Below are 13,523 nucleotides of genomic sequence, written 5' to 3' on the forward strand. Positions count from 1 at the left end.
CTGCAGACTGTTATTAGGGTTTGGGAAAGTCTTTGTAGTGTAGCTGACTGCAGACTGTTATTACAGTTTGGGAAAGTCTTTGTAGTGTAGCTGACTGCAGACTATTATTACAGTTTGGGAAAGTCTTTGTAGTGTAGCTGACTGCAGACTGTTATTAGGGTTTGGGAAAGTGTCAAATTATCTGTGAGCTCTGGAATGTGCAAAATAAACACAGAGGTGCACTTGTGAGGAAACTGCAACCAGAAGGTGCTAGCAGCTGTTTTCTGCCCAGTAACAGGGAGGGAGGTTAGAACATGTTTATTTACTGTGCTGCAGTCCATTGTACTGTCTTCATTTCCTCTCCTGTGTCTCTGCTCTGGTCTGCAGGCAAGGTGAGATGGCAAGACTTTGACCAGGACCTATATGTTGGTGCTACGGTGGTGCGGCCAGGGCAGGATCCCTACGCCCGCAACAAGTTCAACCAGGTGGAGAGTGACAAGCTGAGGATGGACCGCGGAGTCCCTGACACCAGACACGACCAGTAAGTCTCCATTCCACCTCAGTCATGGGTGGAATTGAGTGGGGAACACATGAGTACAGAGTGAAAGAATTTTAGCTCAATGCAATGGTATTTTACTGCAGTGAGTAGTCGAGTGATTGGCCCCGAACATCAGTGCACTTACCTATTAGTAATGTCTTATGGGGAAAGACTGGGACCTCATGCTGTCATCTGATTATCAGGAGGGCAACATTAATCAGAGACAAGTATACATTTTTATTTTTCCACCTCCGTAGCCTAACGACAGGTTTTCTTCTTCTGCTGGCGCCTCAATATAACCTAACTAAGCCTCAGAGTAACACTGGACAGAGTTTCTTCTGCTGGCGCCTCAATATAACCTAACTAAGCCTCAGAGTAACACTGGACAGAGTTTCTTCTGCTGGCGCCTCAATATAACCTAACTAAGCCTCAGAGTAACACTGGACAGAGTTTCTTCTGCTGGCGCCTCAATATAACCTAACTAAGCCTCAGAGTAACACTGGACAGTCTAGCAGAGACCTTTGGCACAATCATCTGAAGCTACCAATTGGCTCACCCACTCACTGCCCAAAGATCAAAGTAAATGCAGGTCTTCTGGAAAAAAATGCAGGCGAATAGATAGCTTATTGTGGGAGGTCATGATGGTAGATTGATAGTGAATTACCCTTCAATTTTCTTCCTTGTTGAAGCAGTTGATGTTGATCGATGGTGCCTGTTAGCAGTTGATGATGAATCCATGGTGTCTGTTAGCAGTTCATGCTGCAGTTGGTGCCTGTAGTTCTTTGAGGTCCAACAGTGTCCAACTTTATTTATGTCTGTGCTTTTGATGTTTGCTCAGGGTGGGCCAGGGCTCAGTTTCCCAAAAGCATCTGAAGGCTAAGTTCATCGTTAGAACCTTCGTAGGAGCATCAGTAAATCTCTGAGCTGTTTCTCAAAACCATTGTTACCAAATATTTTGTATTTGTGTTTATAATGGAGCCCCATGTAGCTGCTGCTTTGGCAACAGCTATCTTCCTGGGGTACAGCATAATTAAGGCAGTTTATACAATTTTAAAAACATTATAATACATTCACAGATTTCGCAACACACTGTGTGCCCTCAGGCCTTCTCCACCACTACCACATATCTACAGTACAAGATCCATGTGTAGGTATAGTGCGTATGTTATCATGTGTGTATGCATGTCTGTGCCAATGTTTGTTGCTTCACAGTCCCCGATGTTCCATAAGGTATTTATATAGTCATGGTTTTCTGTAGTACTGTGTGCCTCCCATAGTCTGTTCTGGACTTGGGGACTGTGAAGAGACCTCTTGTGGCATGTCTTGTGGGGTATACATGAGTGTCAGAGCTGTGTGCCAGTAGTTTAGACAGACAGCTAGATGAATTCAACACCTCTCATAAATGAAAGAAGTGATGAAGTCAATCTCTCCTCCACTTTCAGCCAGGAGAGATTGACATGCATATTATTAATATTAGCTCTCTGTGTACAGCCGTCCTGTTCTGAGCCAATTGCAATTTTCCTGAGTCCTTTTTTTGGTGCACCTGACCACACGACTGAACAGTAGTCAAGGTGCGACAAAACTAGGCCCTGTAGGACCTGCCTTGTTGATAGTGTTAAGAAGGCAGAGCATCGCTTTATTATAGACAAACTTCTCCCCATCCTAGCTACTACTGCATCAATATGTTTTGACCATGACAGTTTACAATCTAGGGTTCCTCCAAGCAGTTTAGTCGTCTCAACTTGCTCAATTTCCACATTATTTATTACAAGATTTATTTGAGGTTTAGGGTTTAGTGAATGTTAGGTTCCAAATACAATGCTTTTAGTTTAAGAAATATTTAGGGCTAACTTATTCCTTGCCAACCACTCTGAAACTAATTGCAGCTCTTTTGTTGAGTGTTTCAGTCATTTCAGTCGCTGTAGTAGCTGACGTGTATAGTGTTGAGTCATCCACATACATAGACACTCTGGCTTCACTCAGTGGCATGTCGTTAGTAAAAATTGAAAAAAGGGGCCTAAACAGATACCCTGGGGAATTCCTGATTCTAACTGAATTATATTTGAGAGGCGTCCATTAAAGAACACCCTCTGTGTTCTATTAGACAAGTAACTCTATATGCACATTATAGCAGGGGGTGTAAAGCCATAACACATACGTTTTTTCAGCAGCAGATTATGATCGATAATTTATCTCAGCCAATCATAAGTCATTTGTGTAAGTGCTGTGCTTGTTGAGTGTCCTTCCCTATAAGCATGCTGAAATTCTGTTGTCAATTAGTTTACTGTGAAATAGTTTTTGACCAGATAAAATGCTATTTTTTTCCCAGATGTTTACTAAGGGTTGGTAACAGGCTGGTTGGTTGGCTATTTGAGCCAGTAAAGGGGGCTTTACTATTTTTGGGAAGCAGAATGACTTTAGCTTCCCTCCACGCCTGAGGGCACACACTCTCTAGTAGACTTAAATTGAAGATGTGGCAATATCGTCTGCTATTATCCTCAGTAATTTTCCATCCAGATTGTCAGCCCCTGGTGGCTTGTTGTTGTTGATAGACAACAATACTTTTTTTACTTCTTCCACACTGACTTTACGGAATTCAAAAGTACAATTATTGTCTTTCATAATTTGGTCCAATATACTTGGATGTGTAGTGTCAGCGTTTGTTGCTGGCATGTCATCCCTAAGTTTGCTTATCTTGCCACTGAAAAAGTCATTAAAGTAGTTTGCAATATCAGTGGGCTTTGTAATGAATGAAGGAGCTGAGTTGGCTTTTTCCCCCAAAATGTAATTTAAGGTGCCTCAACTTTTTACTATCATTCTTTATATAATGTATCTTTGTATCATAGTGTAGTTTTTTTAAAAATTTAGTTTAGTCACATGATTTCTTTCTTATTTGCAGTATGTTTTCCAATCAGTTGGGCTGCCAGACCTTATTGCCATACCTTTTGCCTCATCCCTCTCAATCATACCATTTTTAAATTCCTCATCAATCCAAGGGGATTTAACAGTTTTCATAGTCATTTTCTTAATGGGTGCGTGTTTATTAGTAACTGGAATAAGTAGTTTCATAAATGCGTCAAGTGCAGTGTCTGGTTTCTCCTCATTACCCACCACAGACCAGCAAACATTCTTTACATCATCAACATATGAATCACTACTAAACTTTTTGTATGACCTTTTATTATTATGCCCAGCCTTTGGAACTTTGTTTTTCCTAGATATGGCTATTATCAAATCAAATTTCCTAGCACGGTGGCTAGGAAAAACTCCCTAGAAAGGCCAGAACCTAGAGAGGAACCAGGTGATGAGGGGTGGCCAGTCCTCTTCTGGCTGTGCCGGGTGGAGATTATAACAGAACATGGCCAAGATGTTCAAATGTTCATAGATGACCAGCAGGGTCAAATAATAATAATAATCACAGTGGTTGTTGAGGGTGCAGGCCAGCACCTCAGGAGTAAATGTCATTGAGAGTATCACTACTGCTCCTGCTGTCTCTAGAGAGTTGACAACAGCAGGTTAGGGACAGGGTAGCACGTCCGGTGAACAGGTCAGGGTTCCATAGCCGCAGGCAGAACAGTTGAAACTGGAGCAACAGCATGGCCAGGTGGACTGGAGAGAGCAAGGAGTCATCATGACCGGTAGTCCTGAGACATGGTCCTAGGTCTCTGAGAGAGGGAGAGAGATTCAACTTTAGGCTGATGACAGTATCAACAGTGATCAACAGTATTTAACATTAGATCGTCTCTAAGATTTACAGGAATGCGGTTCTGAATATAGACCGCCTCAGTTGGCGTTTGTCTTTTCGGTAGATGTTATAACAATGTATTGCTACCACTGTATCATCAAAGCTATTATCGAAGTGAGTTTCAGAGATATTCAGAATGTTAATGTCGTCTGTTGCAAGCAAGTTATTGACTTCATGGACCTTGTTTCTTAAGCTACATATGTTAATATGGGCTATTTTTTTTGCACTTTTCTGGGTTGCTTGATTGCCTTTAATGCTTTACTGGGAAGCTTGTCAGAGGTAGACTTACTCATGTTATTTACATTGAAACTGATAGTACAGGGTGAGCTGCATAAAGTGGTCTTCCTACTATTGCACACCGCCTCAGTGCTAACAGTATAACTTTGGTTTATAGGCTCATGATTACTGCTTACAATAGCTGTAGGATAAACAGATGTATTCGGTGCAATTAGGGGTACATTATTTAAATTACTTACATTGTTTTTGCCAATGCCCCTAAGATCATGTACATTTGATGCAGCATTATGAAGACTCATTGTCACAATGATAGGGATTGACTGAGCTGGACTTGGATCATTTACCAGTCATTCTTTCAACGTAGACTTGAAATGCGTGGACAGAGTCCAGAAGCCGAGATGATTTGGATGGACTCCATCATTCCTGTAGAGTATCTTCTGTTTGACAGGTAGTGATGTTGAATGGGCCGGTGGCTGGGAGCTCCGAGTATCTGAACCCGAGGTAGAAGCCGCCCGAGCGGGAGACAGAACTGAGGACGAAGACGCAGGTACCTCTGGATCCGATCTTGATTGGGAAGCCACCTAGGATGAAGTGGAAATTGAGCAAGTTGAGGTGACTTAACTGCTTGGAGTGACCCTGGATTGTAAACTGTCATGGCCAAACATATTGATACAACAGTAGCTAGGATGGGAGAAGTCTGTCCATAATAATCCGTTGCTCTGCATTCTTAACAGCACTATCAACAAGGCAGGTCCTACAGTCTCTAGTTTTGTCGCACCTGGATTATTGTTCAGTCGTGTGGTCAGGTACCACACAGAAAGGGACTTAGGAAAATTGTAATTGGCCCAGAACAGGGCAGCACGGCTGGCTCTTGGATGTACACAGAGATCTAACATTAATAATATGTATGTCAATTTCTCCTGGCTCAAAGTGGAGGAGAGACTGACTTCATCACTACTCGTATTTGTGAGAGGTGTTGAATGCACCGAGCTGTCTGTTTTAACTACTGGCACACAGCTCAGACACCCATACCCCACAAATACATGCCACCAGAGGTCTCTTCATAGTCCCAAAGTCCAGAACTGACTATGGGAGGTGCACAGTACTACATAGAACCATGACTACATGGAACTCTATTACACATCAAGTAACTGATGCAAGCAATAGAATCAAATTTCAAAAACAGATTAAAATACACCTTATGGAATAGTGGGTACTGTGAAGCAACACAAACAGGCACAGACACATGCATACACACACGATAACATACACACTATACACACACACATGGATTTTGTACTGTAGATGTGTTAGTTGTGGAGTGGGGGCCTGAGGGCATGTATAACTACCTTAAATTTGCTGGACCCCAGGAATTGTAGCTGCTGCCTAGGCAGGAACTAATGGGGATCCATAACAAATACAAATGAAAACAAGATAAATGCATTAAAATATAAATATATTTCAATCATATTTAAATACATGTCATGTTCAATTAATTTGAGTTCTATTTTGCGAATTGTAGTCAAATTTTTGCTCAATCTATTTAATTTATTAAACGTTCTCTCTGTGTGGCATTTTGGGAAACACGTTACGTCTTCAGCGGTTGTAGGAAAGATGCATCATTAAAACACTCGTGAGTCTGACTTCCATCGCTATCGGGAAACCAGGACCTGGTCAATAGATATTAGATACTCCAGGGAGAACCTTCAGATAACAGGAAGCCCACTCTGGAAGAGTTCCTCCATTACCATATAATCATGTCACTCATAATCCAGTTAGACAATCACTCTGCTGTTTTATTTGCCTGTGGAAACCTCTGTGGCCTCGCTCTTATACCCTCAGTTATCCAAAACGTTTGAATATCGGACAATGCAAAGCGAATAAGCATGAGATTTATCCCTGTGTATAATGGATTCTTTATCTCTTATGGAGGGTGTGGGTCCTTTTTTGAGGGAAATTGCTGTGACTAGGGCAGGTGCCCAGGGACTTCCCCAATAGTGCATATAATATTGAACTGGAAGTGCCCCTTTTGATCTCTGATGCCCATTCATCCCACATTTACATTTTAGTCATGTAGCAGACACACTTACCCAGGGCCACTTACAGTTAGTGCATTCTGTGTTTGAGGCCTTCTGGCCCTGTGGCACAGAGCGTGTTACAAGAGGAAATATCGAAGACCGTGAAGGGGGGCGGGGGATACATGGAAGTGGATACAATTGACGAGGGACAGGGGGTGGAAGAGGGGGAGCACAGAGGCCAGTGTGTTGGAACGCTAATGAGAGGGAGTGGTCGATGGCTGTAACAAAGTAGCTTTCCCTCTGACATTCTGATCAATGTCTTCAGGGGGCCCAGGAGTCTCCCCTGCTCCTCTGCTTTATCTGCCACATTGGCTCCCTCATGTCAGCCAAAGGAGCGCTGGTCAAAGGTACAATTGATTGTTCTCCGGGCTGGTCTGCCCTCCTGTGCTCCCGGGAACCTGGGCACGTTCCCTGCCAAGATATCGGGACAGGAGGGCCAAATCCATACGGTTTGAGTAAGCCTATGAGTTGTTGTTTTGGCCCTCAGCGGTGGGTTTAAATGCCAGGTAAGTCTAGTACTCCTTTTAAATGGGAACTGATCTGGTAGGCACAGGAGACATGGTTTTCTCTATAGAGCTGGTACAGTACATGTCGACTCGTGAGATTACACTTCGTGCTATTCTTCTGAGCATGGACCAAATACGACATTTGCCAGATGTAGCAGGCAGTGAAGCAATGTTGATTGAGGTACAACATTTTGATTTGGCTACAATATAATATGACATCTGATCAATATTCTCCACCATTAATGCTCATAGGTCATGTTGACAGCAGTGTTCTTCAGTGGCCACAAATTAATATATTGAGGTAAGCATTTCTGCCACTCTGTGAAAACACTTTCTCCCGCTGTCCCATCGGACTGATGTAAATATATTGATGGGTGGGCACTGGTTAGTAAACAAAACTCCCTGGAAGTCAATCCATAGGTATGTCATTGCTGGCCGCAGTTAAAGCCTGATTATTCAAAAGCATCATTATGGTGTGAGTAAAATATGTCTGTGTACTCACTGCTGTTGTCTCTACTTCCCATGCTGTACCTGCATATCTAAATGCAAATTGGCAATCGTTCACTTGACAGTAACAAATATGAAATGGAATTTTTTTTTAAATTGTTTTTTTTAATCATAGTTTTCCTGTTCGTCTCTCATTACATTTTCCTGTTCGTCTCATTACATTTTCCTGTGCGTCTCATGACATTTTCCTGTTCATCTCTCATTACATTTTCCTGTTCGTCTCATTACATTTTCCTGTGCGTCTCTCATGACATTTTCCTGTTCATCTCTCATGACATTTTCCTGTTCGTCTCTCATTACATTTTCCTGTTCGTCTCTCATGCCATTTTCCTGTTCGTCTCTCATTACATTTTCCTGTTCATCTCTCATTACATTTTCCTGTTCGTCTCATTACATTTTCCTGTGCGTCTCTCATGACATTTTCCTGTTCATCTCTCATTACATTTTTGCTGGTCTTTGACAAACATTCTTGTCTGCTGTTCTAGATTAATTAGTAGCTTGATTATGGTTGTTCCTTGAGCTGCAGGATTATTATTGGTGCTGCTTACTTTGGCATCATTAAACTTAAGACTTATTTGTAGTTTATCAAATCAATTCAATTTATCAAATCAATTCAAATCAATTAACTAATCAGGTAGATGTAATTAACTAGGAAGGCGGAGCACCAAGGAATATATTCAGATTACAAAGTTATATTTTTCCTAATATACATTTCTGATATTTTAATATCTGATCAATTAGTCTTCTCATTAATTAATTATTCTTTACCTCACGTTAGTCTCATTCCAAACGTCGTAAATTGTTGGTTATCTGCACGAACCCAGTCTTCACTGAGTCATCCATATATCAATTGTCTTACATAATTTATTTACTAACTAAATATTCACAGAAATGCACAAACAGTAGATGTAGTTACAAGGGAATGATAGCGGATGTGCCCTAGTGGGCTGAACCGGCATCACGGCTTGGTGGACAAAATGGAAGTGGGGGTCGACTGAGATAAGACACTACAAATGGATAATTCTAACAATTGAAATGTTAATCCTTTGCACATGAACGCTCACTCATTCGGGAATAATTGCAATTAATATATCTATATTTACGCTCAGTGTGTCGTCCTGATATCTGTTGGAAAGTTTGTCTGCCCTCTCTCTCTCTGCCATGGTTTGAATGGATAGTTCAGAGTAACATTCAGCAATGTCGTTATAGAATAGATGTTTCGGCGGTTGTCGGTCTTCGCGTTCAATGATACCGAATTCCTAGCTGCAGACTAGTAATTAGTATCAACGATTTGTTCTTATTCTGTCGGTTCGATAGTCTGAGTTAACCACGTGGTATGGTTAAGAATTCAGCAATGGGCTCAAACCTTAGCCCTCTCGTAATTGAGAGAAGCATGGTCGGAAGATAAGATGGTGCTCGCTGTACCCAAAGAGGGAAACGTCATGACATTACGTTAGTAGTTGTTCCCAGAATTAACTTGACATATCCAACTGAAGGTACTTTTGGCATCACTAGGGAGAGTGCTGTAGTATGACTTATTTCACCAGCGAGTTATGGTCTGGGAAGGCCTGTGGTGGTCTTAGCTAACACAGAGTTCACCATCTCTCATGATCGTCTGTGCCTGGAGTTTGACATTACTCAACTCCGTCTCCGCAAAGACATTAATGACTCTTTAAAAAGCAACAAATCCCTTTTGAAAACGGCCTATGTGGCATCCATATGAGGCATTGATATGAGTCAGAAACAGTTATTCTAGTGTGTAAATAGGGTTTGGAACATCTATGCGTCACAACGGGAAAATGAAGGTTTTGATTTGACGATGTCCATTTGCCCGCTGACATGGGGTGAACAGCTGCGGTGATTGCTCTCTATCCAATAGCATAGATAGTGAGACAGACCCGCCCAGCAGCTCTGACTTTGTTTACGTAAGACGCCACGCAATTGTGAACTTTAGAAATGTCAAACTAAAACATCCTCGGTAAAAACGTCAACATTATTACATATTGAGTTATCTTAGATTCATTCTGGGGATTTTGAAGAAGGGAAATAGGATTCCGCATCAACAGTGTCTCATGCCGGACAAACATCCTTAAACAAAGGCGGAATCGGTCAGGAAACACACTTCCAAGACTAAAATCTAATTTTTCTAATGAACAACAGAAAAACACGTACCAATCAGTGTGTTCAGTGGCTCTTTAAAGTACCTAAAATATACTCTTGAGTTGTAGCATGTGACTTGACTATCTCATTCATGTGTCCTACACTAAGCATTTAGCCACACCACTATAGGTTTCCCATGAGCGCCTGTGGTTTATGACTGGTGGGTATGCAGGATGTTTGGTCAGGAAGGTCTCTGCCCCCCAACCCCACACCACCCCCTGTCTGTTTTCAGACCATTCAAGTTCTTCCACACCGATCTTGACAAACCATTTCTGTATGGACCTCACTTTCTACACGGGGCATTGTTTTCTACACGAGGCATTGAAACAGGAAAGGGCCTTCCCCAAAATGTTGCCACAAAGTTGGAAGCACAGAATCGTCTAGAATGTAATTGTATGCTGTAGCATTAATATTTCCCTTTACTGGAACTAAGGGGCCTAACCCGAACCATGAAAAACAGCCCCAGACCATTATTCCTCATCCACCAAACTTTACAGTTGGCACTGCATTGGGGCAGATAGCGTTTCTCCTGGTATCCGCCAAACCCAGATTTGTCCGTCGGACTGCCAGATGGTGAAGCATGATTTGTCACTCCAGATAACGCTCCTCCAGAGTCCAATGGCGGCAAGCTTCACACCACTCCAGCCAATGCTTGGTATTTTGCATTGTGATCTTAGGCTTGTGTGCGGCTGCTCGGCCAAGGAATCCATTCTATAAGCGCCCGACGAACAGTTATTGTGCTGGCGCTGCTTCCAGATACAATTTGGAACTTGGTAGTGAGTGTTGCACCTGAGGACAGAAGTTTTTTACATGCTACGTGTTTCAGCACTCGGCGGTCCCGTTCTGTGAGCTTTGTGGCCTACAACTTCGCGGCTGAGCCATTGTTGCTCCTAGACGTTGCCACTTCACAATAACAGCACTAACAGTTGACCGGGGCAGCTCTTAGCAGGGCAGAAAACTGACTTGTTGGAAAGGTGGCATCCGATGACGGTGCCACGTTGAAAGTCACTGAGCTCTTCAGTAAGGCCATTCTACTGTCAATGTTTGTCTATGGAGATTGCATGGCGGTGTGCTCGATTTTATACACCTGTGTGGCTGAAATAGGAAAATTCACCAATTTGAAAGGGTGTCCACATACTTTGTGTATTTTTGGTGTACTTTGTATCCTGATTTTCTCAAGTGTTTCCTTTATTTTGGCAGTTAACTGTATGTTGGTCATAGATGTCAAAGCATTTCAATCATCCTGCATGGAAATGCTAATTGACAGCATTCTCTTTGTGGGTCTGTCTGTATTGTGGGGCGGCAGGGTAGCCTAGTGGTTAGAGCGTTGGACTAGTAACCGGAAGGTTGCAAGTTCAAATCCCCTAGCTGACAAGGTACAAATCTGTTGTTCTGTCCCTGAACAGGCAGTTAACCCACTGTTCTAGGCCGTCATTGAAAATAAGAATTTGTTCTTAACTGACTTGCCTAGTTAAATAAAGGTAAAATAAATAAATTGTCTGAGTAATTGAAGTTAGATATGGCTATGGGATTTGGGATTGCTCTGCCAACTATAATGGCACATGGTGAATCAATTACGTCTCTTCAACTTGCTGTTGTTTAGTCTTGGCTCCATCCTCCTCCTGCTCAGCTTCTTTCAAGCCCGTCATTTCCACTGCCCCTCGAGTGAGCACAGGCCTCCTAACGATTCTTTTGACAAGTCGGCCCATACTTTGTCAGGAGTTGCAGTTCAGTAACTGACGCTGCCTGTGTTCAGTGCGCCTGCAGGAAAGTTCTCAAGGGAATGCAGGGTCACTTATACTCCAATAAGGAACCAGGAACCAGGCTGGGGGTAAAGCAGTCACCAGGCTGTGGGTAAAGCAGTCACCAGGAACCAGGCTGCGGGTAAAGCAGTCACCAGGAACCAGGCTGGGGGTTAAGCAGTCACCAGGAACCAGGCTGGGGGTAAAGCAGTCACCAGGAACCAGACTGGGGGTAAAGCAGTCACCAGGCTGGGGGTAAACCAGGAACCAGGCTGGGGATAAAGCAGTCACCAGGAACCAGGCTGGGGGTAAAGCAGTCACCAGGAACCAGGCTGGGGAATAAGCAGTCACCAGGAACCAGGCTGGGGAATAAGCAGTCACCAGGAACCAGGCTGGGGAATAAGCAGTCACCAGGAACCAGGCTGGGGAATAAGCAGTCACCAGGAACCAGGCTGGGGAATAAGCAGTCACCAGGAACCAGGCTGGGGAATAAGCAGTCACCAGGAACCAGGCTGGGCAATAAGCAGTCACCAGGAACCAGGCTGGGGAATAAGCAGTCACCAGGAACCAGGCTGGGGAATAAGCAGTCACCAGGAACCAGGCTGGGGAATAAGCAGTCACCAGGAACCAGGCTGGGGAATAAGCAGTCACCAGGAACCAGGCTGGGGAATAAGCAGTCACCAGGAACCAGGCTGGGGAATAAGCAGTCACCAGGAACCAGGCTGGGGAATAAGCAGTCACCAGGAACCAGGCTGGGGAATAAGCAGTCACCAGGAACCAGGCTGGGGAATAAGCAGTCACCAGGAACCAGGCTGGGGAATAAGCAGTCACCAGGAACCAGGCTGGGGGTAAAGCAGTCACCAGGAACCAGGCTGGGTGTAAAGCAGTCACCAGGAACCAGGCTGATGTGAAGCAGCCAGGCTGAATGTGAACATGGATATTTCAGGTTTTTGTCTTCTCTCCTCTGTCTTTGCCATGTAAAGGAGTATTGTGATGAATGCTACAACTACACTAGTCTTTAATTTGTTCCATATCATATGCACTCTTTCAGCGTTCACTCTGTCCTGTTAGTTTCAACATGGAAAGGGGGTAGAATTCACAGTGATTGATTTGTTTATTCCAGAGGTACCGCATGCTGGTTAATTTCCCTTGTTTAATTTCCCTTGTTTGTGTCTGTAGAGAGCGGTAACTTCTAGGAGGGGATTGAACTGTATCTCTCAGTTGTCAGTGTGTCAGGATCACAGTATGTGCTCCGGTTAAAAATTATTTCATGCAGAGGTCTCTGTATTCATAGTGGATTGATATCAATGCCTGGGAGTGGCACATTGATTTGTTTGCCTCACCAGCTTGGCTCCTCTCTCTCGGTGTGTGTGTGTGTGGGTTGAAGTATGAATGCTGGTTCACCATATATGGCCATAGTGATAGTCAGTGTATTTGAATCAAGGATACGTTTCCTCTATAGTTGACATAAAATACATTTCTAATTTGGTATGATTAGGGAAAAACATATTGACTGTATATATTGGTTTCCATGACACCCTTCATGATTAGGCCAGTGTCTTTGAAAGTGTTGTCTTCACTGAAAGTTTGAGCTCTCCCAGAGTTTCTCCGGCTGACATGGTTAGCAGAAAAGTGAAAGATGCCCACAGTATGCCCAACATTTGCATGCATTACATGCATATATTTCAATACATTTGAAGCTCTTTTATTCCCACGTCAATGTGAGCTGTGTCTACAGAGCCACAGGGAGGTTACCCCGAGTGTCTGAACCATGTCTACTACAGTACCATTAGTACAAATAGGTTTAGGATTTATTTCAACTCAACTGTTGTTTTTTCTTGTCCTGGACTCTTTCTTGGCACCAGTAGAAGATGTCTCACCTATTTTATTTGTTAATACACCTCCTGAGCCTTGGCTCGAAGTACAGTATTTCCACTAGAAGAATTCCCCCACAATCTTTCCAACATTCTGCTTCAAATTGTCACGTTTGTTTTCAACTCACCAGAGTTCTAAATGAGGAAAGGCCCAAAT

At 43.2% G+C, this 13,523-nt stretch overlaps 1 protein-coding gene across 1 annotated transcript in view; it reads left to right on the forward strand.

The window, feature by feature from the left end:
* The window catches only part of LOC110502975 (polypeptide N-acetylgalactosaminyltransferase 2), a 132,586-nt gene that overhangs the window by 88,437 nt on the left and 30,626 nt on the right, over positions 1–13,523 (forward strand). The window contains exon 3 of the mRNA XM_021581330.3: positions 367–520. Within this exon, the coding sequence (XP_021437005.2) occupies positions 367–520 (154 nt within the window). The remainder of the gene's footprint in view (positions 1–366; positions 521–13,523) is intronic.

Source organism: Oncorhynchus mykiss, chromosome 23 (genome assembly GCF_057628025.1).
Source record: "Oncorhynchus mykiss isolate SJ-2025 chromosome 23, ASM5762802v1, whole genome shotgun sequence".
Taxonomy (NCBI): Eukaryota; Metazoa; Chordata; class Actinopteri; order Salmoniformes; family Salmonidae; genus Oncorhynchus; species Oncorhynchus mykiss.